The 27,428-nt window shown below is 44.9% G+C and overlaps 1 protein-coding gene across 6 annotated transcripts in view; it reads left to right on the top strand.

Moving 5' to 3' along the window:
* Positions 1-27,428, top strand: part of MGAT5 (alpha-1,6-mannosylglycoprotein 6-beta-N-acetylglucosaminyltransferase) — a 370,484-nt gene that overhangs the window by 324,793 nt on the left and 18,263 nt on the right. For all 6 annotated transcript variants that reach the window (XR_004350852.1, XM_032638674.1, XM_032638675.1 and 3 more), the window contains 3 exons: positions 3,204-3,350; positions 12,509-12,625; positions 20,027-20,101. Coding sequence is in view for 5 of the 6 variants with exons in the window: in XM_032638674.1 (XP_032494565.1) it covers positions 3,204-3,350; positions 12,509-12,625; positions 20,027-20,101 (339 nt within the window). In the remaining variant the exon portion in view is untranslated. The remainder of the gene's footprint in view (positions 1-3,203; positions 3,351-12,508; positions 12,626-20,026; positions 20,102-27,428) is intronic.

Below are 27,428 nucleotides of genomic sequence, written 5' to 3'. Positions count from 1 at the left end.
TAGAGAGCTTGTGTTACCTTGACTAAGGCCCATAGCTAGAGAGAATGCATTATCAGTGGACCTCAGATACTCCATAGAGAGAAGCGTATAATAATTTCCCACAGTTACAGAGCTAGGAAATGACCAGGTTTCCAAACCAGGGTTGGAAACCTGGTCAGCCTGACTCCAGAGCTTGTGCTCTTAATCACCACATTGTCCTGATCTCAGAACTACCTTTATCCACCTCTAAAGGATTCTTTGTGAACTACTCCGCTTAGGGGTTTAAAACAATTTCGCTTCTCCTTTCACACAGAGTGAAAATCTGAGTGGTTTAACTAATGAACTCTTTGTCGACATGTAGGGACTTCCCCAATCCTGGAGCTTCATCTGTTCTCTCTTCCTTAGTGTTAGTTCAAAAGTTAAATTTTAGAGCATGTACTTTAAAGCTCTATTTAGAAATGCTCGTTGAGGGAGTCAGAGCTGCAGCCATGGAGATGTCCCGTCGTCTGGAAGATCCTCATTACATTCTAGGCTTCTGCAAGCCAGATGAAGTACCGATAAAATATGCTGTGTCCTCCTGAGGAGTTAAGCCTCTGCACTTGAATGAATTCTTGCAGTGTCTCTCTTGGCCCCGTGCTAAGGAAATCTGTAAGCGAGCAGAATGATGGGGGGAGTGGGGAATTAGGGGAAAAGCAATTTAGTGTGGTTAAGGTACCAGTGTGTGGCAAGGCCGTGAGCACTCAAAAGTTCATGGAATACCCTTTGGTGGTGATGAACTCTCTGCCTGTCCTGCTGTCATTCAAACCTCTCAAGTGTGCTATTCGACCTTAATACATCTGCTCCATTATAATGTCACAGGTGGTGAGTACACAGGAAGCAAGAAAGAAGGTGGCTTATTGACAGCAGTGAGAAAGAACTGTTATTTTGGTGTTTCCAAGTAATGCATTTCCTGCGATCCTAATGAGTGTGACGAGAAGACTCATTGCCAAGAAATTGTGTGGCATTTGCTTTAGCTTCATTTTGAAATGGTGAGGCTTTGGAGAGTTAGCCCGAAGTGTTTATATGTACTGAGATATTCGGATGCCAGCAGGGCAGAAGAGGTGGTGCAAGTCGTTAATTCACATATAATTAAACCTGGGTCACATTCAAGTCCATTAAGCAACAGCCTCAAATCCTTTTAATTAATGGGTTCAGATTGGTGGGCCTGAAGGAGCTAATTAAATTTTTTTCCCAGGATTTTCTATTTAAATAGACAACCATTGTGCTTCCTACATTTCCTCCAAAGTTATTCTTTGTAATTTAGTGTTGATGAAGGTATCAACACTTCATGACAGGCCCTGGTTATCAGAGGTCAGAAAACACTGTGGGCCCCTGGTTAAACCCACGGAGACCCCTGTCTGCCTCTTCCAGGATCTGGAAGTCCTGTGCTTTCCTGAACCCAGCCACGGCCTGACAGAGGTCCTCTTTTCCCTGGAGAGCCGACACCTCCTCCCCCAATTCTGCTGGGGGTGGCAGATCACAGAGATCAAAAGCCTCAAGGATAGTAACCCTGGGTTCTTTGTATTTTAACAAAGCTGGGATGTCTTGGGACTATTTCTTCATGCCCTCATGGAAGACGGCTTCCAAGCTCTTCTGCTACCACATTTTCCCTCACCCCTGTGTCTCCAGTTCTTCTGCTCCAGGAGAAATGACCCAGCCAGCAGTGAGAGCTCAGCTGGCTTCTCAAAGCTTTTCTTCCACAGTTCCCTCCTCTGTGGACGCCCCTGAGGGTCATCTCAAGGTTTACAGGATATGAAAGGTTATTCTTCCCAAACAATAAAAAGGTTAAGTACCCTGTTCTGTGCAGAAGAATGTACAGTTATAGGATAGGGCATCTCTCCAGAAAACCTGAGATTTTAGTTTCTTGCCCCAGAAAATTCCCTGCGGGGGCTTCATGACTCTCCAGTATGTCTAACATGGGCCACGCTGCGTGTTCAGCCCTGGAATTGAGTGCCCAGCACATACGGGTTACATCTTCCAGTGCTGCCGGGGTTAGACTCAGGGCTGTCTAGGCAGAAGTATTCCAAATCATCATTCAATTAAAGCAGCTGCAGAGACAGGATTACTGGGGAGAGGGCCCGGGAGAGGAGACTCAAGCATCTAGCCGTATCCAATTCAGCAGCATCCTTCACCCTTGGGGCATGGCCGTGTGGATGTTCCCCAACGTGATGGCAGAAGGAAAGGGCACCCTGGGACCCAGTTATCCTTTGCCACTTGATGTGCCTGGGAGACTGGAGAGATTTCAGCATAGGCTCCTTCACGTGGGGAGGGAGACCTCACACGTCACCAAGCCTAGACTTGGACCAAGCCCATCAGGACCCACAGCCGTCCAGTGGTGTGAAATACCCTGAGGGGAGGGTACGCAAGGATGCCTTTCTATGAGATGATGTTTCATTTCTGGACCCAGGAGTCAGTGCCACTGAACTGCAGGGAGTCCCCTTGGTCACAGCGGCTCTCAGCCGTGGTCCCTGCGAGGACTCTGAGATGTGTTTTTGCTGCCATCTCTTGTCTGCCGTGGGGACAACTCGTGGTTTACTTGCTGAGGTGGGAAAGCCTTGCCCAGTTACAGCTCTACACCCTCTCCCCACATGGAGGGGAAAATAAAACCCAAGATGCTGGTGTCCCCCAGCGAAAACCCCATTATGAAAACCCATGTTTGCTCACCTACCATCACTTTAATGAGCTCCATGTGAACTGTAATCCAACCGCCGAGCGACCTTCCTGTCCCTCTGCCCAGCATCACTGAAAGGGCCTGTTGTTCCTTTGGTTCAATGAAGAAACCTTCTGTTTAGTTAAGCAAGTGTTTTTGCAGTCATGTCTCCTGGTAAGGTACAGAAAGATTATTGTTGGGTCTTGAGTTTTGTTGCTGTTTTTATTCGGTGAGTACCTCCACCCCCCCAACCCCCTCAGCTGCCCACCCTGACACTTACTGCTTTACTTTTTTACAAAGGAGGGAAATTCATAATGACCTGAGCAGCTTCCTGGGCCCTTAAAGGTCCCTGGTCATGTTTTTCAGGTCCTAGGGTAAGCTGGTTTCTCATTTATCCACCCCCAACCAGGGCCTGGGAAGTTTCCAGAGTCTCAGAGGCATCAGCACAGGAATGGAGCCCAGAAGAGACCCCCATGAGCCCGGGACGCCAGTCTGATTGATGTGTTTACATGTGGTGTGCTTCTCTGTCTTACAGCTGTTTGTTGGACTCGGGTTCCCTTATGAAGGCCCGGCTCCCTTGGAGGCCATCGCAAATGGATGTGCTTTTCTGAATCCCAAGTTCAGCCCACCCAAAAGCAGCAAAAACACAGACTTTTTCATTGGCAAGCCAACTCTGAGAGAGGTAAGCATCTATAAAACTCATTCTACTTTCACTCATAGGAATGGTAGCTATCTATTGAGTGCTAGGAGCCCATTTGAACCTCAGAGCCTTGGACGGTAGGTATTGTCAACTTCATTTCACGTAGTTGGGTGGAAGGGGGAGGGTGTGCAGGGGCTCAGAGAGATGGATGACTTGATTACATCCCCTCACTAAGTAGTGGCAGAGCCAGGATTTCGATCTGTTTCCATTCTACAAAATACAGGGTCTTTTCGCCCTACCCCATCTCCATCCTAATTTGAACAGATATCGCTGGTCTTCCAATTAGCTGAACTCTGATTTCGTGGATGATTAGAGTTTATGGAATAAAAAGAAAATCAAGGGGTTACCAGGTATTTTTAAAGAACCTACTCTCTGTGAGGAGCTTTGGGGAATAAAAAGTGGGCCGTGGGCTCCTTCCTTGAAGAATCATCATCCTTGAGAAGAAAGACATATCGGGGTGACTGAATAGTATGCCTGGTATTTTAGCCGACTGTCAGCAGGATGCCATCCTGAGAAGCAATCCTGCCATCGCTCGAACCATTTGCAGAAGCCTTATTTGGATTGCCTTTGGAGGTCCTCTTGAAAATCCACAGTGGGTGATGAATCACCATTGAAGACAGTTGGATTCTATTTGGGACCATAAACTAAAGTCATTTAGAGCATGTGAGTGACCAGGCTGGGTGTTTCTATATCTGGTTAGAAACACGTATGTGCAAGAACCCATAAGATTGATTTCTTATTATTTCTTATTTATTTCTGCACAGTTCGTAAGTGGCTCTCCAGGCTGCTTTCAAGGAGGAAGCCTCTAAGTGTCGATTTGTCCCAGTGCCCTTGTCATTTGGGCCCGTCTACTGGGGAGGACACTGCTGGGCAGCCCTCCTGGGACATGTTTCTAAAGGGTACATTTTTCACCTCTGCTACTTTTTTTTTTTTTTTTTTTTGCGGTATGCGGGCCTCTCACTGTTGTGGCCTCTCCCGTTGCGGAGCGCAGGCTCAGCAGCCGTGGCTCACGGGCCCAGCCGCTCCGCGGCATGTGGGATCTTCCCGGACCGGGGCTCGAACCCGCGTCCTCTGCATCGGCAGGTGGACTCTCAACCACTGCGCCACCAGGGAAGCCCACCTCTGCTACTTTTAAACCTTTCTGGGTCAGTTCTCCTGACCCCATTCCCCCCTTCCCCAAATAGTATATAAAACACATTTTCCGTGATTATTCTTTACCTTTCAGTCAGAGGACTTACCAGTTAATAGAGTTGATCATTCTGAGAGTTCTTTTCGTTGACCCACCCCATCACTGGTAAAAGGGCCAAAGGAGATGGAAGAAGATCAGCAAGACCACAGATTATCCTGAAAAAGATGAACGTATGGCCCAGATAACCTCTGACAAAGGTTAACGAGGCGTGTGCGTGTGTGCGCGTGCACGCTTGCTTTTTCCTTCTGCTGGTATTGTAAATTTGAGTTCTTCATTTTGGGGGGCGGGGGGGGTCATTCCTCAGCAACACTTAATGCACACAGTGTTTGGACTTCCTGTGCTGTGGGGCAGGTACCAGAACACAGATCAGGAACCTTCAGTCTGGTACCCAGGAACTTACTCTTTGCAAAGGTTTGAAAGGATGCTCCCCAGCAGTGAGAATGCCTCAACGCAGGCATCTGTGCTTTAGCGTGCGACTGACTCTGAAACTTCGGAGCTCTGGGTAGGAAATGCGGGCTAATAAATCATTCCTGTGTTACGTTTGAAAGTAGGAAATCTCTGAAGTTCTGCATCTGCCTAAATTGGATAATTATTTGTAATTTTCGATGTTTTTTTGTGATACATTACGCACAGTGAGAAACGATGATTTCACCCTTTTTTGAGTGTACAGTTCACTGGCATTCAGTACATTCGCGATGTTGTGCAATCATCACCACTGTCCACTCTCATAGATGTATTGTTCCAAACAGAAGCTCTGTACGTTAACAGTAACTCTCCGTTCTCCCCTGCTCCAGCCCTGAATAGAAGAGTAACCACTACTCTACTTCCTGTCTATAGAAATTTACCTATTCTAGGTGCCTAATGTAAGTGTCATCGTATAGTGTTCGTGACCAGATGATTTCACTAAGCGTGTTTTCAAGGTCCGTTCATGTTGTCACATGTGTCAGAATGTTTCCTTTTTAAGGCTGAATAATATTTCATTGTATGAATAGCCCACATTTTGTTTATCCGTTCCTCTGTTCATCGACACTTGGATTGTTTCCATTTCTTGTCTATTACGAAAATTGCTGCTGCAAACATGGGTGTACAAGTATGTGTTTGAGTCTTGCTTTCAATTCTTTGTGGTATATATACCTATGAGTGGAATTGCTGGAACTTGCTTTTTATTTATTTTGAAATAATATTAGTCTTAAAGAAAAGCTGCAAAAAGATTGCAAAGTTTGGTTATATATGCTTCATGCAGCTTCCGCTAATGGTAACATATTATAAAACCACAGTGTAATCGTCAAAACCAAGAAGTTAATATTGGTACCGTAATATTATCTAAACTACAGACTTCATTTGGATTTCACCAGTTTTTCCACTAACATCCTTTTTCTGGTCCAGGCTCCCACATGGCCTTTACCTGTCATGTCTCTTTAGTCTCCTCCAATCTGTGCCAATTCTTCAGTCTTTTACTGTCAGTCATGAGCTTGACATTTTGAAAGAGCACCAGTCAGTTGTTCTGTACACTGTCCCTCCATTTGGATTTGACTGGTGTTTTCTCCTGATGAGTTTGAGGTTACACATTTTCGGCAAGAATCCCCCAGAAGTCATGTGGCCTCAGTGTATCATGTCAGGGGGTGCGTGATACCAATGTCTTATTACTTGGTGATGTAACCTTGGTCACTTGGTTAAGGTCGTGTTTGCCAGGTTTCTCCACCATAAAGTTACTGTTTTTTCTCTATATTGGGGGAAGTACTTTGAGACCATGCAAATACCCTCGTTCTCCTCCAACTTTTGCCCATTTATTTTTACCATGTATCAGTGGATCTTTCTTGCAACCATTGTTACAGTGATATTCTAATGATGATTTTTCCCTCATGATTTTTTTTCCTGGTTTCCCATGATAATAACCATCTTAGTTAACATTTATTGGAGCACTTACTGTGTGCTAAGGGCTCTTTAAAAATGATTTTTTATTGACGTATAGTTGATTTACAATGTTGTATTACTTTCAGGTGTACAGCAAAGTGATTCAGTTTCATATATATTTTTTTTCTTTTTCAGATTCTTTTCCCATATAGGTTATTACAAAATACTGAGTATAGTTCCCTGTGCTATACAGTAGGTCCTTGTTTTTTTATCCATTTTATATATAGTAGTATGTATAACATTATTCCCAAATTCCTAATTTATCCCTCCGCCTACCCACCCTTTCCCTTCGGTAACCATAAGTTTGTTTTCTATGTCTATGAGTCTTTTTCTGTTTTGTAAATAAGTTCATTTGTATCATTTTTTTAGATTCCACATATAAGTGATATCACATGGTATTTGCCTTTCTCTGTCTGACTTACTAATGCATGAAAAGCAAAGAAACCCATCAGTTTTCTTACTGCAGTTTCTATATACAAGACTTTGGGAAATGATTCATCAAAAGTATTTTGGACTGACTTGGTACCTTCTTGATCACTAGAATTAGATAATAATTTCAATTTTGATAATTCTGAAGATTTTGATAACACTGTATTACAACTGAGTACTTTTTCCTGAGAAAAATTTAAGACCCTCTTAAACACTATCTAATCCTTTCCCAGTGAATGATGTAATGTTACGTAGATCAGATCAGCCAGTATGAAATTGTTGCGAAAAGTATGTTCGTGCTGTCGGTTGTGATTCTTTAGTAATTTGCTTTTTGTTGAGGTGATAGAGGGTTTTCATTCTTCATGGCATCAAAAGGGAATAGGTGTTGGAGCTGCCGCCCAGGCATTTGGTTCCTCCTGTCCTTTCAGATGGTCCCACCAGTGCTGGAATGAGACTCCAGTTAGAATGGCACTGGGGGAGGCTTTCAACAGCTGCTCAGCAAGTGACCTCCCACAAGTGACTCCATCAGTCCTGGGCTCCCGTGGGAGGGCTGGGATGCAGAGGTCAGCTGACAGATGTTCATTGTATCCCCACAGGGCCTGTGGCACTAAGTCACTGCATTGGGGGAACTTATCAAGACACATTTCCTGTTTCCCAGGAGCTCAGATTTTGATATGGAAGTGTGATAAAAGCGATGCCTAATCAACGGGCATGCATAAGGAAAGAGCTGAGTACATTAAGCAGGGGAAGTTAACTTGGAGTGGTGCCCGGTGGAGGATGTGCTGGGTTAGCTAGAAGGGGATAGTGGGGGAGCTGTGCTTTAGAGGAAAAGAAGAGTCGGGTTTTGAGTTGGAGAAGCATGAATGTTGATGCGTTGGAGGGAAACCCCAAGCAGGTCACGTCACTTTATGCAGGAGGGCAGGTTCCATCTGATGTCCATTTCCTTCTCTGCTGGAGACGGTGCAGAGAGCAGGCTGATAGCCAGTGACATGACACAGCTTTGAGAGGAGCCGGTGAACCTGACCTCACGGGCAGGTGGGCCACCCCACTGTGCTCTTTCAGCTCACAGAATCCCCCTGATCAAAGATGCTTTTAATTGGGAAAGAGCTATCAACACTTGTACAGATTTCTAAGGGTCAAGAATCCCTAGGAAGTATCCTTTTTTTTTTTTTTCCTCAGCAAATAGAAGAATTTTAACCAAAGCGTATATAATTACGTAGCTATCTTTTTGTGCCCTTGCTAATCTTTTGAGCTGAGCAACAATACACCCATGTAAATGGGTCCATATAAATTGCATCTGTGTCTCTTCTTTGCCTTCATTTGAAGAGAAGTCTAAATTTTTCTTTGTATTTAGAAAACAAAAAGCTTTGTTTTTATTTTTGCATTAGACCCAATTTTAAAACCACGGTGTACACACTCAAGAGAAGTTCCATATGCCTTAAGTATCATGTGGTTGGTTCAAGTTACACTTTTAATGTAATACAATTTGGATTTCTCTCTGTATATTGGAAAACATATCAGTAGGGTCTTTTTTTTTTTTTTTTTTTTTTTTTTTTTTTTTGCGGTACACGGGCCTCTCACTGCTGTGGCCTCTTCCATTACGGAGCACAGGCTCAGCGGCCATGGCTCACGGGTCCAGCCGCTCCTCGGCATGTGGGATCTTCCCGGACCGGGGCACGAACCCGTGTCCCCTGCATCGGCAGGCGGACTCTCAACCACTGCGCCACCAGGGAAGCCCGGTTCTTAATCATTATTCCGACATTTTGTAAACCATTAGAAATTCTCTGACTCCAGGGTTTCCTTTTCCATAAAGAGAACTTGTGTTCTTCTTGGAGATTTAACAGCCGCTCTGAAATAACGTTTTATATTTAATAAGATTTTCATTACTTTTACAGACTACACTCCAGTAAATATACTGATTGATATACGATAGCTCAGATCATACGGTTCTCAATAAATTAACAAGGACGAATGGAACATTCAGAGGGGGAATAATCACAAAACGCCTTACTCATAAAATTAAGTAATCCTCCATAAATGTAAATGAACGAAATGATAATGGCTCAGCATCTTGTATTTTCCAAGTGCTTAGAGCAACCTTGTAAATGAGCAGGGACCTTAAAAGGCAGAGGGGAGAGAGACTGCTAAATAGTGACACTGATGGCAACTTTCATTTACCCTGATTCAGTTGGAAGAATTAATTAGTTTGTTCTCCAGGCCACAAAATGAAAATGGTGTGACACTTCACTCAGCTTCAGGAAAGGTCTAATGCAGACATACATTCAGTCCTGGGATTTTGTTTCAGGTTAGCTGGTTTTAAGCAAGTGATGAAAAGGCTGGTGTTTCCATTGAGCTCCTTTTGGTCATTGTCTTAAGAACTCAAGAGCATCCTTTAAAATTGTCATCTTCCGTTTTTGTCAAAAGGTAAAAAGTTGTCGAAGGATCTAGATTTGAATTTGCTCTGCTGCTTTCTAGCTATGTGGTCTTGGGGAGTTGTAAGCTCCTCTAACCCTCAGAATCCGCATCAATGCACAGGAAACCTGATAAATAATGTCTGCTCGGGTGGTGAGCCCAGTGCCTGCCCCACCCGGGGGGCCTCACTGATGCGTGCTCAATCTAAAATACATGCTGAGGAAAAGAAAAGGATGCTCCCCCAGCTCCAGGAGCCTGCGGGCACTCTTCTTCTATCCCTGACCACGCAGCTGAGCAAAAGAAAAAGGGTATATGTCAGAAGCACGGGGAGCTGCAGGCTAGCGAGGGGCGTGACTCTGGCAGAAGAGGCAGGAGCAAAGTCTAGGATACCTGCACCTCCGAATGGCCTGATTTCCACGGTGGGGGCCAGAGAAGGCTCAGAGTGGAGGCCCAGTAATTTAGCTTCTGGGTTTCCCCCCTGAATAATGCATGCACACCATTGGTGTGGTAAGACACGAAGAACGGTGGCCAAGAGCAAGCTGCAGAGGTGCCAGCTGAATCACCCAGTCCTCTGAGTATATTGGGATCTGAAGGAAAAAAAGAGAACCAGCTTGGCCTCAACCCTTCCAGACCCAAAACCTTCTTTTATTCTAAGTGTATTATAGCATCTACTTTTCACTCCTGAAATGAAAAATATACCCTGCTAACATCATACAGAGTGAAGTAAGTCAGAAAGAGAAAGACAAATACCGTATGCTGACACATATATATGGAATCTAAGAAAAAAAAAAAGGTCATGAAGAACCTAGGGGTAAGACGGGAATAAAAACACAGACCTACTAGAGAATGGACTTGAGGACCTGGGGAGGGGGAAGGGTAAGCTGTGATAAAGTGAGAGAATGGCATGGACATATATGCACTACCAAATGTAAAATAGATAGCTAGTGGGAAGCAGCCGCATAGCACAGGGAGATCAGCTCGGTGCTCTGTGACCACCTAGAGGGGTGGGATAGGGAGGGTGGGAGGGAGGGAGACGCAAGAAGGAAGAGATATGGGGATATATGTGTATGTATAACTGATTCACTCTGTTATACAGCAGAAGCTAACACACCATTGTAAAGCAATTATACTCCAATAAAGATGTTTAAAAAATCTATTCAATTGCAAGTTTAATCTAAATAAAATCAAAGAGAAATGCGATTATCACACACACACAAAGAATGATTCTCTAACTCTAATATGAAAGAGAAGTAAAAGGAAAATACTTTGCTATAAGGTAATAGATATTTTGTGTATATGTAGTCCAGAAATACTGTATCATACCCATGAACCACACTAGAAGGCATCATGGTGTCTCATTCCTCCTTACAGTGAATATGTTTGTATTTAAGAAGAATAGGGCTTCCCTGGTGGCACAGTGGTTGAGGGTCCGCCTGCCGATGCAGGGGACATGGGTTCGTGCCCCGGTCCGGGAGGATCCCACATGCTGCGGAGCGGCTGGGCCCGTGAGCCATGGCCGCTGAGCCTGCGCGTCCGGAGCCTGTGCTCCGCAATGGGAGAGGCCACAACAGTGAGAGGCCCGCGTACCTCAAAAAAAAAAAAAAAAGAAGAAAACATTGAGCTGAATCTGGTCAGCCCTTTTTACTTATAATTGACATTAAAGAAAGAAGCTAAATAAAAAGGTGCCTACATGTAGACACACAGATATACTCCATTGGCATTACTGTGACAGTTTCAAATACAGACTGGTTTGGGTATGTTGTACTGGAGACCCAGATCCTCTGCGTGGCATTGACTTTGCTGCCATGATTTTTCTGCGATGATAACGGCTTATTGGTGAAATTCCCAATAAAATGTCCCTTGATTTACATGGCAGTTATGTTCCTGGAAAACTCAATGTATTTTCAGACTGTGCCAAAGAGGCAGATTCTGTGAACCCACCTGAGAGCTTGGCGGGGCATGTGAAGGCCTGTGGGGAGTGGACGGTTCTGCCCTGTGCAGGACGGTCACACACATCTCAAGGCGTCTGGCATCCCGGGTCCTCAGCCACGGGTTGGGGCAGCACCCGCCAACTTTGAGAACTGAAAGTGTACCAGAATGCTTTCTTTATACCACAGCCTTAAAAGGATACAAGAATAAAGGTGGGAACAAGTTTGAGGGGTAAATTTAGCTATCTTTAAAAAACGGATTCTTCAAGAACTAAGAATTGCCAATATTCCTGTGGGTTTCTTTGGCCACCCTTTGTTTTTAAAATAAAACCTCCTTTAAAACAAAAGCTACTTTTCCTTGCTTTTCTGATCACACATTGTCTTTATGATTCTTAAGGCTCCAGTGTTATGCTAATTATTATTCCAAAATTCTCTCTTTTTCTGGTAGCATTATTTCCCTTTCTGTCACCTTTCATATGTGCCATTACGTGTCCTTGGATGACTTTAAAGCCTATGAGAACTTTATTGTAATTTCCTTATACTTACCTGTCTATCCTAACCAGTATTTTATAACAGATGCTAGTTTGATCTAGGTGATTTTCAGGGCCGGGATACGACTGAGGGTAAATATTCATTATTTCTTGGTGTGATTTGGGGGGTTGAAGCCATCTGTAACAGCCTCCATGTCACCTGGTTATGACATTCTAACTCTTTTTTCAAAGTGGTACTCAAGGTGAGGAGCCATCACCGGACCTGCCCTGTGGATGCCGTGGTCTCACACAGGGCCATGCCCTCCTGGGACCCCTAGACTCCCAGGAACCCTTCCAAAGTGCCCAAGATCCCAGCTCCAAGGGTCTAAGACAGCGTAGCCTGGCCGTGTGTCTTTTAAAACATCCCACATGAGCCTGATGGGCACCCATGGGCACTGCCACTGTTGCCAGCCGGGCACACTTGACAGCCTCGGTGTCCTTACCTGAACCCGTCAGGGCTGTGCCTGCTTCTCCAGATGGTCCTGACAGTAGATGTCCTGCTGGTCAAAGCAAAAAAGAAAGAAAGCAAGCTGTGGAATCCTCCCTCTTTTATTGTTACCTGCTTACGGAGTGCTTAGGAGGTTTCGATCGTCAAGGGTCCGAAACAAAAAATGACATTACCTACACAAGTACAACTCGGAACCATAAAAAGCATAACGCTTCACCTAGCACAGAAGGTTGAGAAATGAAAAAAGCCAGTGTTTGTGAGACTGAGGTGTTCTGTTTTCTCTTTTCCAGCTGACCTCCCAGCATCCTTATGCCGAAGTGTTCATCGGCCAGCCACACGTCTGGACTGTTGACCTCGATAATCAGGAGGGGGTGGAGGACGCCGTGAAAGCAATTTTAAGTCAGAAGGTTATTTCTTTTATTCCATTTTCCCCCATTTGTGATGTGAACGGGATCATGTGGAAAGCATCACAGGCCCTTCGTTCAAGTAATTAGAATGGTTCCATGTCAGCTTGACTCTGAAATTTAGAAAATGGCCCAGCTGTAGGACTGGCCTGGGGATTTTTGTGGATGTTCTGTGAAGTGGAATTAGAGCTGGTGTCCAGATGCGTGCATGGATTCTACAGACCCTTTCGACATGGCTCCTGGGTCCCAGACACAGCAGTAGAAACTTGAATTCTACTTGTGTCAGTGACCTCATTATGTAGCTCTCCCAAAGATCAGAAAAGATAGACCTGCTCCCCTGCAAAAAAAAAAAAAAAAAAAAAAAGTGAGAAGGAAAAGGACTAATTAAGGAAATACTGGAAAATGTTTTTTATAGCATCTGTTTATTTGGCTTTTCTACCTAAACATCTTATAAAATTTTGTATAAGTAACTAACATCTCTGGACTCTCCAGAACAATCAGCAGACATGTATTAAGTACCTACTGTATGCAGAGCGCCCTCTGAACCACTCTCAGGGACACTCACTTCCATAAGCATAAACGAGGCTGGCTCCCTGCCTGTAGGAAACTTACCACCCTGTAGGGGATGGGTCAAGTTATCCTCTCTCCCAAACCCGGGACTGCCTTGGATTTTACCAGTAAACCCTGCCCTCTGTCCTCCTCCTATCAGAGCAGCGATTACTCTGTTATAATTTTTTAAGAGAAGCAGTATAGGTGTGGTTATAAGGACAGGCTAGAATCAGACAGCTTGGGTTGGGGTCCAGCAGTGTCCCCTCGGGCAGTTACTTAACCTCTGAGACTCAGTTTCCTCATCCCTGATGTAGGCTAATTTCACCTACTTTACAGGTACTTGAGAGGATCCAATGAGATAATGAATATAAAGTGCTTAAGTGCAGTGTTGATCTCATAATAAATGTCTAGTCAGGAGTATTAAGTCAGTATTGCATATATAATAATGTAACATTCTTTTTTACTGACGTATAGTTGATTTACAGTGTTGTGTTAGTTTCCAGTGTACAGCAAAGTGATTCCGTTATACATGTATATACATTCTTTTACATATTCTTTTTCCATTATGGTTTATTACAGGATATTGAATGTAGTTCCCTGTACTATACAGTAGGACCTTGTTGTTTATCCATCCTATAGATAATAGCTTGCATCTGCTAATCCCGAACTCCCAATCCAACCCTCTCCTGCCCCCTCACCCCCTTGGCAACCACAAATCTGTCCTCTATATCTGTGAGTCTGTTTCTGTTTCGTAGATAAGTTCATTTGTGTCGTATTTTAGATTCCACAAATAAGTGATATCATACATGTGTTTGACTTGCTTCACTTAGTATGATAATCTGTAGGTCCATCCGTGTAGCTGCAAATGGTATTATTTCATTTTTTATGGCTGAGTATTATTCCATTGTGTGTGTGTACAACAAAAATGATTCCGATATGTATATATATGTGTGTGTGTATATATGAATATATATATATTCTTTTTCATATTCTTTTCCATTGTGGTTTAATTACAGGATATTGAATATAGTTCCCTGTGCTATACAGTAGGACCTTGTTGTTTATCTGCTTTATACACGGTAGTTTGTATCTGCTCATCCCAAAGTCTTAATTTATCCCTCCCCGCTCCTTTCCCCCCTGGTAGCCGTAAGTTTCTCTTCTATTTCTGTCTTCTCTGCTGCTTATAAGGACATCTGGAGAATGCAGCATTGAGTTAAGTCTCAGAGCATAAGTAGGAATCTGCGAAGTTAAACGGAGAAGTGAGCCCAGAAAGACATGAGTTAGAGGAACAGTGAGAATCAAGGGGGAGAGGCTAGAAAGGCGTGTATCCGAGGAGGAGTTGCCAGTTGGCCCATGTAAAGGGCCGCCTTTCCCCTTTGGGGAATAAAGTGGGGCCCTCCCAACTGCCAGTTTCAGCTTACTGAGCACACCTCCTGGGGAACAGGAGTACTCCAGCGTGTCACCCATGTCCCTTTAGAGCAGGTCTAGTTATTGAGCTTTGAGGTAGCTGCTCAGAGCTTCCCATCAGTGACGTGTACGATCTCATCCCAGTCTCGAGTTTAGGGCAGAAGTCCCCCAGACCTCTGGTGGCCAAGCCAAGAGATGAAGTGCCGAGTAGGTGTGGTATTGCTGGCCACCTCAAGTACCTGCTGCATGTCTGCAGTTTCCCACCAGAGGATCCTTCTTGCAGAGATTGAAGGCTCTTCTTTCTTCAGTCTCAGAGTCCTCTAGGGTATTAGCTTCTAAAGCTGCCATAACAAAGAACCACAAAGTGGTGGTTGAAACAACAGAAATTTATTCTCTTACAGTTCTGGAGGCTGCAATTAAAATTAAGATGTCGGCATCTGAAATTAAGATGTCGGCAGGGCCATGCTCCCTCTGACGCCTCTCATGGAGCGTCCTTCCTCACCTCTTCCACCTTCTGGTGGCCCCAGGTATTCCTTGGGTTGCAGCTGCAACACTTTGATCTCTGTCTCTGCTGTCATATGGTGTTCTCTGTGTGTGTGTGTGTGTGTGTGTGTGTGTGTGTGTGTGTGTGTGTCTTTCTGTCTGTTTTCTCCACTTCTCATGGAGACATCAGTCATGTTGGATTAGGGCCCACCCTAAATCACTATGACCTCTTCTTACCTTGATTCCATCTGTGAAGACCGTATTTCCAAATAGGGTCCCATTCACAGGTACTGGGGGTTAGGACTTCAACATATCTTTTGTGGGTGGGGGACAGAGTTCAACCCACAACACTTAGTTAAGTGTGCATGCTTTTGAAGAGGAGTAATTTGAAAGCTCACGTAGAGGCAGAAAATCTTGGATCATAGAGTCCAAAACTTTTTAGATAATAGATCCCTTTTGTCAGATAAAAATCTCGTGGGAATGCCTGCCATGTAAAGCACTAAGTGGGTGCCGAGTTCTATCCACTTCTGCATGAGGCTCTGTTCACTTCATGGAACATCTACTGCTCCCCTTTTTAAAACCCTGACCAACGCTTTCCCTAAAACCATTTAAGGCCACTTAAGGGGGAATAAAAAGTAATTGTAATAGTAGGTCATATGTAGGAAGAAGCTCTTTTTATACCTCCAGAATCTCTCTCTGTACATCTTTATGAGCCTTGTCTCATTTAATCCTTCTGCAGATAAGAAAATTAAGGTTTAAAGAAATTAAGTAATTTACATAAAATTGCACAACTAGTAAGTAGTAGAACCTGGATTGAAACTAGTATTTTTGACTAGTTTATTAAGAAAAAAATTAAAAAGAAAAACAGCATTAAATGAAGTAAAGGGAAAGACGAGAGTGAGAGAGAAAGTAAGGAATTAGATTAATACAAAGCCTATTAACATTATAGTCCTTATGCTTGTTATAAATAGGTCAGAAATTTGGTGCCAAGCTTTCTCATATTTAATTACAAGATTTTAAATTTCATGACACTCAAAAAAGCAAGAAAACATGACCCATCATTAAGAGAGGACACCACCATCAATAAAACCAGACTCAGAGATGGCTCAGATGTTGGAATTACCATACAGCAAATTTTAAATGCTGAGATAAATGTATTAAAAGGTTTGTTGGGGACTTTCCTGGTGGTCCAGTGGCTAAGACTCCGTGCTCCCAATACAGGGGACCAGGGTTCGATCCCTGGTCAGGGAACTAGATCCCACGTGCATGCCACAACTAAGAGTTCACATGCCACAACTTAGGAACCTGCCTGCTACAACTAAGACCCCATGCAGCCAAATTAATTAATTAATTAATTTTTTTTAAAAAAAAAGCTTTGATGAAAAAGGTGGACAACATATGTGAATAGATGGGGTATTTCAGCAGAGAGATGGGAACTTTTTTAAAAGCCAAATGAAAAAATGCTAGAACTGAGAAGTACGGTATCAGAAATTAACTCTTTCAATGGGCTGATCAGCAGATTATACACAGCAGAGGAAAATAATCAGTGAACTTTAAAGACTTTTCAATAGAAATTATTGAAATTAGAGGAAAAAGAACAAGATAAAAAAGAGCATATGAGATCTCTGGAACAATATTCAAGCAGCCTAATTTATGTGTAATTAGAACCTCAGAGGAGAGAATGGCCAGAAGAAATATTTGTGAAGAGATAATGGCTAAGAATTTTCTAAAATTAATAACATCAACCTGCAGATTGTGGGAGCTCAGTGAAGGCCAAGCAGGATAAATATGGAGAAAAACACACTTAGATACATCATAGCTGAACTGCTAAAAACGAAAGATGAGGAAAATAATCTTGAAAGCAGCCAGAGAAAATTTTATTACATTCAGGGGAATAGCAGTATGAAAGACCACCAGCTTCCCATCAGAAATAATGGAGACCATAAAAGGGTCTGCAGGAGCCAGAGTGTGTAGGGCCTCTAAATAGGCCACAAGAGGGATTCTGGATTTTATTCTGAGTATGATGGGTAGTTTTGAGCAGGGGAATGACATGACCTATTTTACATTTGAAATCATCAAGAGAAATTCCAGGAAATGTCTGACTTAAAATTCTGTGCTTAGTAGATAGAGGAGATAAGGCTCAACCCCTGAACTTCTGGTACCTTCTAAGACCATCTATCATTGAATGATGCCAAGCCACCTGTCAGGTGGGACCATGCAGAGGTTAACTGATATCAGAGAGCAGTTCCCTGTAGAAGTCGTACTCTGACTTAGAACGCTGAGTAATACTAGAGACAGGAAATCCCACTGGAAGGGAGGTGAAGAGGAGAAAACGGAGGAAAAGATGGGGGGTAGGGAACGTTTCCAAGGCCAGCAGGGACTGCATGGTGCAGCCTGCAGGCATCCTTCCTATGGCCATATGAGTAACAGTCCTTTGTCCACCAGCAAGATGACCAAGCACATTCCCCCCTGCTTCTCCATAACCGACCCCACTTGGTATTCTCAGTGACTGGTGTGGTTTCAACATTCCCTTTCATTCATCCCCCAAAAGGCCTTGACTTGTTCCCGAAGTTCTACAGAAAACTGTCACGCACACGCACACGCACACGCACACGCACACGCACAGTCTGTGCAGCAGATCTGACATCAGAGGCTAGCCAGTGCTCAGTATTCCTAAAGCCGGGGCTCTGGGGAGCTTTCCCCACACAGAGGGCCCTGCTTCTGTACACAGCAGGGCTAGTGGAACTCATGGCAGAGGTGGCTTAAGAATACAAGTTCGTTCTTTCTTTTTTTTTTTTTTGCTTTTCCTTTATAGGAAAATTAGCTTCTTATCTTTTAAAACAGTGAACTGGCCACAAAGCAGTTAATGAGTCACATCCCCTTTGGTTAAACTGGGTTTGGTTGGTAGGACACAGGAAGAGCCATTTTTCTGTGTTTATTGCGTAAGCCCTTTGAATTAATGCACATTCATTTCTAATGGATACCCTTTAGAATACGTTGTAGGAATGACCCTTGAGCATCCAGTATGCTTCCCACCATATAACTGGATCTGTCGGTCGCATGACAGATGGCCCACCGATGTTTATTTACCTCACTCTAGAAATCCTACTTATCCCCAGATGAGCCCAATATGGAAGTCCTCTATTGTACATTTTTAGTTGTTGTTCTTATTCGTTCATATCTTTTCCCACAAACATGGGAAGAGGCATATCTCTAGACAGTTCGAGAAAGCTTCTGGAATCGCTCACAAGGTGATTAAATAAACATTCTTTAAAAGAAAAAGTCTACATTTGGTGGAAAGGACTGTGGTTGGGTTAGAGAAGGCACAGCAAGTGCAAAAGCTTGAGGTGAGAAGATGCAAGCTTGAAAGACGTGAGTCCGTTAAAGCATTTTGAGCTCTTCTGAGATAAACTGTCCAGGAACAAAAGGACCTCAGCTCGTGCAGAGTAGTCCTCCCCTGATAGTACAGTACTTATGGCTCAGCCTCTTTCGGCTCTCTCTGGATGGGTGTGGGCAGGGATGGCTGAGGTGTACAGCCTGTGTGATGTGTCATCTAATTGTGCATTCGAAGACGTGTTATGAAATTAGTAATCACGGTTGAAGAAGATTTCAAATGTAACGTGTGAATCAACACACACAGAAAACGGGAGAAGCTGCCTTGAGGACAGCTACTTGGCTGCCCCCAGAAGGGTGTCTTCTCTGTCAATTGTCCCATTTTCAGCAGGCCTCAACTCACGGATGTTTTGTCCAGGTCTCCACCCTGTAGATTTGAGATAGGCGAGTGTAGACTTAAGAGGGAGGTGGCGAATGTGCTGATAAGTGCTACTGGGCTTTCTGAAGCTGTAACAAACTGGATTGCTGGCCATATTCTCCCAAGTGAAATTTCCATTTCAGATTAATAATGCCAGCCGGCTGCTCCTGAAGACGCAGGCCTCACAGTGTCGGCACAGGCACTGCAGAGCTCCAACCCGCATTTCTTCCCCTTCCATCAGGTGTCACAGTATTGATCAGATTGCTTCCCCTACCCCATTGAAGCACCTTCTACGTTGCTTGCTACCCTCAAGTAAAGGCTAGGCTCCTTAGAGTAGAAACCACAAGTCTTTTGTGGAAATCCAGTGAACCTCTTCCTAGCCTGTCTCACCAGTTTCCATGATCCTAGTTCTGTCCTCCTGCTGTCCTTCTTTCATGTCTAATCTCCCACTAATGCTCCCCCCTGGAACGTCTTCCGCATCTTTGCCCTCCTCAGTCTCGGCTTGCTGGAGTCAGAGCTGACCTTAAAAGCCCAGCATGAGCAGAAGTTGGCTTTGACCTTCTAGCTTCCTGGGACCCTCTAGCTGAACTCTCTGGGACACTTCATCACTCTGTTTTTGCACCATGAGTTCTTTGGGAATGTGCTCACCTACTAATGCAAAACAAAGCTTTTGTCACTGTCACGGGTCCTGAAAACACTCATCGTGTGCCTTTCTCAGGGCAGGGAGCATGCATTCATTCACCAGATGTTTGCTGGTTCCAACGTGTGCCGCCCCACACAGCACCGGGATGCAGATGAACCAGCAGCCCTGGACCCTGCCCCATGGAGCTTACCTTCTAACAACTGACACTCTCCACCTTCTGTTGAGTGCCTACCGTGTGTTAGACACTGAACTAAGCACTTCCCCCCCCAGCCCCGCCCCCCGGTAATCTTTACCACACGTTCCAAGAAATGGGTTTTTCTTATCACCATTTTACACATGAAGGACCTGAGGCTCAGAGGTGGTAGATAATTTGCTCAGGGTCCCACAGCTGATAAGGAGCACAATGAGATTGTGAAGCCAGGTCTGCGGACTTCCAAGTTCATAGTCTTGGCCCCTCACAAGGACCCCTGCAGGTGTTGGCACCTGAGTGTGAGTGAATCAGTGGAGGACTGGGTACGTGTTGCATGTCCTGTGTCTTCCTCTTTCATGATACCGTGTTCTGTTTCTGCAGATTGAGCCGTACATGCCATATGAATTCACGTGCGAGGGGATGCTACAGAGAATCAACGCTTTCATCGAAAAACAGGTAAGGCTCTTCAGAAGTCCATCTGTCCTTGCTGTGTCCTATCTCCTGCTACCCCAGAGGATTCTGATGAACAGTTAAGAGTTTACCATGTTTCTGTGCTTATTTTCCTGATTTGGAGGACTCTACAGGCTAGAGAATGGCTTCTTGAAATTCTAAATTATGAACTGTCAAGGTCACTCCAAGGAGTCAGTCTGTCCTTAGGGTAAAAATGTTCTTTATGATGGTGGAAGGTCAACTGGAAACTTAAGGGAGAGACTGGATGGTTAAGATGAAAACGTCCTTCACCATCAGACCTGTGCCCTGCCTGGGTTCTAGGGGCCTTACAAAGATTTGGGTCGGGAGGGAACAGAGAGATGGCTCAATATCTCTTTGGTAATTCCAAATATGTTCGGACTCTTCTGTGATTTTCAAACGTTTTTAAAAATAGGACCCGTTTTCAAATGAAACTTCACGTGAAATCCAAGTATATAGAACAGATAAAAGCAGAAGTTCACTTCCAAAGCAGAGGGGAGGGTTCCAAGGGTCCCACCGCCCCGAACAGAGTTGGGAAAGTATGTCTTGTGCTCGTAGAAGTAAAGGCCAAAAGTGTCATTGCTGTTGTTTTAAAACACTTTCATTCCGTAGGCTTCAAAAGCAACACAGAGCCAGAAATAGGCAGACTGAGCACCCCCGTGGGTAGGGGAATATGAACTCCTTGACCAGATGCCAGAAATAAGGGGCTTCTCTTAAAAGACAAAGCAGAGCGTCTTGGGGCAGTCATGAGATCTTGACACAATAGCGGGTGAGGACTCTGAAGGCTGAAAGTAGAAATGGCATGTTGAAAGTGGAAGTAGGTGCAGACTGCGGGCCAAGGCAGGTTTCAAAGGAAAGATTTGAGGCCACAGACCGTGGTGAGCAGCAGACAACCGAGTGCAGCTGCTGGACGGGCCGAGCCAGGGGCAGAGGCTTCAGGATGCCAGGTTTGATGTTCTGAATTTTTGTTAGTGGCAAGAAGGGAGTGCAGTGCAGCCAGTCGCCTGGGTTCCAGCCCCTCCGCCAAGACTTTCTGGTTGTATGACTTGGATGTGTTAGTTTCCTCCCCTGCAAACTGAGGATAAAAATAGAACCTCATGGGGCTGATGGGAGGATTCAATGAGCCTAGTACATGTGAAGTGCTTAGAAGAGGGCTAACACATACTGCTCAGTAAAGACACGCTAGTGATGTTACTATATTATACATTATTGTATTATATTCTTGTGTGTTATTATGTAACATACTATATTCTACAGTATTAGACTTTACCACAAGAGCTGAGCATTTGAATCACTATCTCAGTCACTCCTCACATGACATCCAACTTAAGAATGACAATATGATCATCCTTACTTGAACAGCCCTTTACGTACAGACTTTATGCCAACACGTCCCAATGCATCATCTCACTTACCCTCCCAGTAATCCTGGGAGGTGGCAATCATCACCCCGTTCTCTGGATAATGGGAACAGAGAGTCTTAGTCGCAGGGCTTAGTCTTGGAATCAGGGTTTGACGCTGGTTTGGTCTGAGCCCAGGCCTGCACCAGCAGCATTGCTGTGGCCCCGGGTGCTGGCACCTGTCCCAGAGCTATACTTCCCATCTTCTTTGATCTCAAGGAGCTGCTTGCCCTTCCTGAAGGTGCAGACAGGGCGGCCGTGGCCTCTGACAGTGAGATTTAACACATCACAGCTTTAACTACCCTCCAAGGAGGCCGGGATCCTACTAGGATCCCTGCAGCTGTGTACGGAACCAATTTCTGCCTTTCCTGTCTCTGCTTCCTCTCAGGGAAAATGGTGACTCACCACCAGGTGTAAAAAGACTTTTTAAACTTTATATTAGAGTATAGTTGATTTAGAATGTTGTGTACAACCTAAATCAATCAGGTGTACAGCAGAATGATCTCATTTTACATGTACATATATTATCCATTCTTTTTCAGATTCTTTTCCCATGTAGGTTATTATAGAATATTGAGTAGAGTTCCCTGTGCTATACAGGAGGTCCTTGTTGATTATCTATTTTATATACAGTAGTGTGTGTATGTTAATCCCAAACTCCTAATTTATCCCTTCGCCACCCCTTCCCCTTTAGTAACCATAAGTTTGTTTCCTATGTCCGTGAGTCTGTTTCTGTTTTGTAAATAAGTTCATTTGTATCATTTTTTTAGATTCCACATATAAGTGATATCATATGATACTTGAAAAGACTCTTTATCACATTTATTTGAAGACTGTCTTTCTTTCTTCCCTAAGATTCTTGAATCCCAGCCAGTCCTTAGAAGTTCTCATGTGGCCTGTTCTCTGTGAATCTATTACTAGGTTTCCTTTCAAACAGGAAGATCCCATTCCCCAAATAGACCTTGTCAAATACTCTGTGATTCAGGGCCACACCTAGCTTGTTCCCCTTGACATCCTAGTGCCTAGCCCTCTGCCTGGCACAGAGAAGGTGCACAAAAGCCGAAGACATGAATAAATGAATGAGAAGGGGAGTGAGTGTGTGTGCTTTTTTCCCCTATGTGCCAAGAACCAGGAGGCTCATCTTGGCCCTTATGATTTGGAGAGCATCTTTTTTTTTTTTTTTTTTTTTGCTGTACGCGGGCCTCTCACTGTCGTGGCTTCTCCCGTTGCGGAGCACAGGCTCCGGACGCGCAGGCTCAGCGGCCATGGCTCACGGGCCCAGCCGCTCCGCGGCATGTGGGATCTTCCCGGACTGGGGCACGAACCCGTGTCCCCTGCATCGGCAGGCGGACTCTCAACCACTGCGCCACCACGGAAGCCCCCAGGGATTTCTTTCTTGCCTGCTGTTGTTTATTCATTCATCCTCTCTGAAAATATTTGTCAGCTGGAGGGGGCTGCAGACGGTGCTGGGAGTTGGGCAAGAAGAGGTGTCAAAGGATGAGGCCCTATCCTCAGGTAGCTTCAAGGTCAAGTTCACAGGCGATGCCGCTGACATTGATTACACCTGTCATAGTGACTACCCAGGTGCTTTGGGATCACGTAACTCAGATGCAGGGTGCGGTTGGGGGAGGGGAGGCAGAGTCTGTCTGGAAACACGCTGCGGGAGATGAGTCCTAAAGGCAAAGTCGTGGTACAGAGAGGTCGCAATGCAGAGGCCTGGGGGTGAAAAAGAGAAATGGTCGTGAATTATTGGAAGCTTGGCTGTGACCGAAGAGAGAGATGATGTGAGAGAAGAGGTTGGAGGAGGAGACACATCATGAAAAGATGCTGAGGCTCAGCTGAAGAATTCAGAATTTGTTTCTGGGACAAGAGGCTAAAGACAGGTTTTAACCCAGGAATAGGGCAGTGATGCTTTCAGGTTGGTGTTTTAGAAAAGTCATTCTAGGAATCTTGTGTTTGGGGCATTTCTTACTCACCATTCTCTCAGTGCTGCTAAATGAGCGATAAAGGGGCCTGTTTTGAGTTTATCCCAGGCCTCTGGGGAGGGTTTTGTCAGAGCCATAATGTTCCCCCAAACCAGAGGGAAATTAGGAAGCCAAGACCCCACTGGTTCACAGATTGGGTCTTCTGCCTCTAACGGTTAGCCCCAGGCTCTAGTGTTTTAGAGCTTGGGGTGTTCGTTATTTTTGCAGCCAAAAGAATATCTTCAAAGAGCAATGAGGGGAGAGAGCGGTGTTCCTGGTATGAACAGGAAAGCCTCAAGCTCCGAAGGGGTGGTGGGAGCATAAGCTTCCCATCTCTTAAACTGTGGGAGCACCGCAGCCCTAATTAGGCTGATCTCTGCCTTCAGAGTCCTCCATGCGATCTGCTAGGGGAATAAGGAAGCTTTTATCCCAGAACCCTTTCAAGGTTGTCCATCATACTCACCCCAGGCAACAGGAGCCAGAGGAAGCCAATTGACAGCAATTGAGAAAGCCCCAGGTTTCAACATATACTCTGTACAGAGTGGTTGATAGCAGCTTGACCTACCCTACCAGCCTAGGCAGCACCAATGGGAACAAATCCTGGCTTTAGGAAAGCCACTTGCTTCTTCGCTTAATGCCCTCTCTCCCTTTACTGTACTAAAAATGTTGATTTGGATTGCACACTCTTTATTTATTTATTTTTTTAATAAATGTATTATTTCTTTATTTATGGCTGCACTGGGGCTTCGTTGCTGTGCACGGGCTTTCTCTAGTTGCGGCGAGCAGGGGCTACTCTTCATTGTGGTGCGCGGGCTTTTCACTGCAGTGGTTTCTCTTGTTGCGGAGCACAGGCTCTAGGCACGCAGGCTTCAGTAGTTGTGTCATGTGGGCTCAGTAGTTGTGGCGCACGGGCTTAGTTGCTCCGCAGCATGTGGGATCTTCCCGGACCAGGGCTCGAACCCGTGTCCCCTGCATTGGCAGGTGGATTCTTAACCACTGCGCCACCAGGGAAGCCTTGCATGCTGTTTTATATCAGCTCTCCAAAAGAGGCACTGTCTCCAGCAGCGGGAGTGTGTGCCCAGAAGAAAAATCCTTGTAATCTAAGATCAGAAGCACTCTTCTTCCCTAACCTGGGTGTGTCCAGGCCTGTTAAGGTTCTCCTTGTGCATTTCTTGGGAAAGACTTAGGTATTTGCCTCAGGCTGGAGAGTAGAGCAAGTTCTTGGCGATGTTGAGATTGATTTCTGCAAACCATGCACATGCTCTTCAGCCCTATTTTCTACTTTCTGTAAAGACCCTGCAAATACTCTACAAGACGACTCTGCTCATATTATTTTGCAAGGAGCTGTGTCATTTATGTGAAAAGCACTCTGGAGATACGGAGGGGAGAAAAGAGTTAGCTCCAAGAGCCTCAGTGGAATCAGCTTCATCTCCTGGGAAATCCGGCTCATCGGGGCCCATCCCGAACTCCATGGGGCATGTTCGAGCCTGGCAGTGAAGCTGGTTGGCAGGGTAGGGGGAGTGGTGGAGGTGCCAGCTTGCAGGGGAAGAGGAAAAGGCAAAGAAACAGGGAGAAAGTTGGCAGTCACCTAGGAATGTTTCCTCTTTTGAAAAATCAGTGGTTGCTGTTTGCGCAGCCATTCCTGAACCCAGAGGGACTGGGTGGGTAATGATTTCATTGCTGGGCCCTGCACTGTGACAGCCAAGTTCACATCCTGGCTCTGCCCCCACTGTCTCGGTCACCTCCGTCAAGTTTCTAATCTCTCCGTGCTGTTTCCTCTTCTGTGCGATGGGGATAATACTACCTACCCCATAGGGCTGGTGGAGGAATCAGTAGATGAATACATGTTTAAGACAAAGAACAGTGCTTGGCACACAGTAGGTCCTCTGAAAGCCTTAACTACTTGCTGCTGCAGGAGCCCAGAAACCAATCGAGGTGTAGTTTTCTAAACAGCTTCATTCAGGTGTAATTTACAGACCCTAAAATTCACTCCATGTAAGGGTACAGTTCAGTGATTTTTTTTTTTTTTAGTAAATTGATAGACTTGGGCAGTTACCACCACAATCTAGTTTTATAACATTTCCATCACCCTAAAAGGCTCTTTTGTGCCTATGTGCAGTCAGTCTTGGCTTGTTCCCCCAGCCCCAGGAGAACACTGCTCTGTGTTCTGTCTTTGTAGATTTTCCTTTCCTGGAGATTTCTCATCTTAACGTTTGTGAGGTTCATGCACGTTGTAGCATGTGTTGGTGCTTCATTCTTTTTTCACTGCTGAATAGTATTCCATTGTATGGATAGACCACAGTTTGTTTATCCCTTCTGCAGTTGGGTCATTTCGTCCTTTTAGCTGTCGTGAAAAGTGGAGTGTTATCTTGAACATTCGCATGCGTGTGGACGTTTTTTTTGTTTCTCCCGACAGACGCCTAGTCGTAGAAGAATTTGAAATGTGGGCGGTTTACGTCTGACTCTTTCCCGGGTGAGCTGGTTGGCTCGTTGATTTGCAGTGTAAGGATCATCATAGAGATTAGTCACCACAGCTCAGCTTCACAGCCACCTTCTCTGTTGCCCTTGTGGAAATGTAAATTCGCACCCACTGCTGGGAGTCAGCCCCAGGGGCCACCCGTGGACAGAGTTCACTCCTTTTGAGGACAGCACAGGCTGAGAATGGCGGGCGCCAGCAGGCAACTGAAATGTGTTTAATCCAGTCACAATGTATTGGACACTTTTTCTGTGTTCGGCCCTGGATTTCCCAGCTATAAGGTAGCTGGCTGAACTTGGCGCAAACCCCAGTTTCATGGCCTTGAACCTACACCACCACCCCCTTTTCTTTTTTGTTTTGCAAATTCCTGACCTTACTTCCTTTAGATCCTGCCCCCAGACCTGTATCTGAACCTGTCTTCTTGGTTCCAGACAATGTGCGTTTCCGCAGAAATCTACTTGCACCTGATATGTCATGGACGTAGTAACTCAAAGGTTTGGGCAGACCTCCACTCTGGGGGTGGGGGGTTTGTGGAAAAGATCCCACCACATGCCACCGAGAGGGAGGCACAAGCCAGCCCGTCCACCTGGTGCTTCTCTCCTAGGGAGCAGCCTCCCTCTTCCCCCTACCCAGTCTTCTCCAGCTCTTTTGGTATTTGATAAATAACATTTTCTCCATGCTGCTGCTTAGCCTTTGTTATAAAGGCAGCATCCTTACTTCTTTTTCACAGTTCATTGTGTTCATTGGTTCTGAACATTACTTTTTCTTATAAATTTGTTGATTAATAAACCTTTCTTATTATAGTTACTCTAGGAGAATTTCATAGTCAAGCAAATTGAGGGAAATTTGGTGACTGGTTGAAATAATTATTAGAGAGGGATACAGATGTTCTGTGTTCTAAGTGGGCTTGTTAACCAGATTGGAAATTACTCTTTATGTCTCCTCTGGTTGTATAAAGCTTCTGGGTTAGAATATTATTCTTTTCTACTTCTACTGTCAAAGCCCCACGATGCCAGAACCCTTCAGTGCAGTTCAACAGCTCTTTATTGAGCGCCAGTTATCTGCAAAGCACCATGTTGATGATAAGCCACTAACTGCTATTTAGCCTACAAAACCCAGCCCAGAAGTCCCTATTTCCTGGAAGCCTTCTCTGATTGCTACCCCTACCCTCCTTCCCTTCCCCAGAGTTAATAATTCTCTCTCTCTTCTCAGTGGCCTTTACATCCTGTTTGGACATCTGTTTTGTACTGTTCTGTCATTTTTTAAATGCCAGCCTCTCTTACTAGATGGAGTCTTTGAACCCAGAGACTCTGTCTCATCCACGTTCTTATTTCCAGCACCCAGCGTAGGCTTTAATGATCATTTGTCAAGTTTTGAATGGATGCATGAGAAAACCTTCAAAGCCACCCTATGACATGAGCATTTCATGGAGGTTTATTGGACAAAGATGTGGGTCTGGCCTGAGGCCGTTCTCT

Source organism: Phocoena sinus, chromosome 7 (genome assembly GCF_008692025.1).
Source record: "Phocoena sinus isolate mPhoSin1 chromosome 7, mPhoSin1.pri, whole genome shotgun sequence".
Classification (NCBI taxonomy): Eukaryota; Metazoa; Chordata; class Mammalia; order Artiodactyla; family Phocoenidae; genus Phocoena; species Phocoena sinus.
This window is presented reverse-complemented; position numbering and strand designations above follow the sequence as displayed.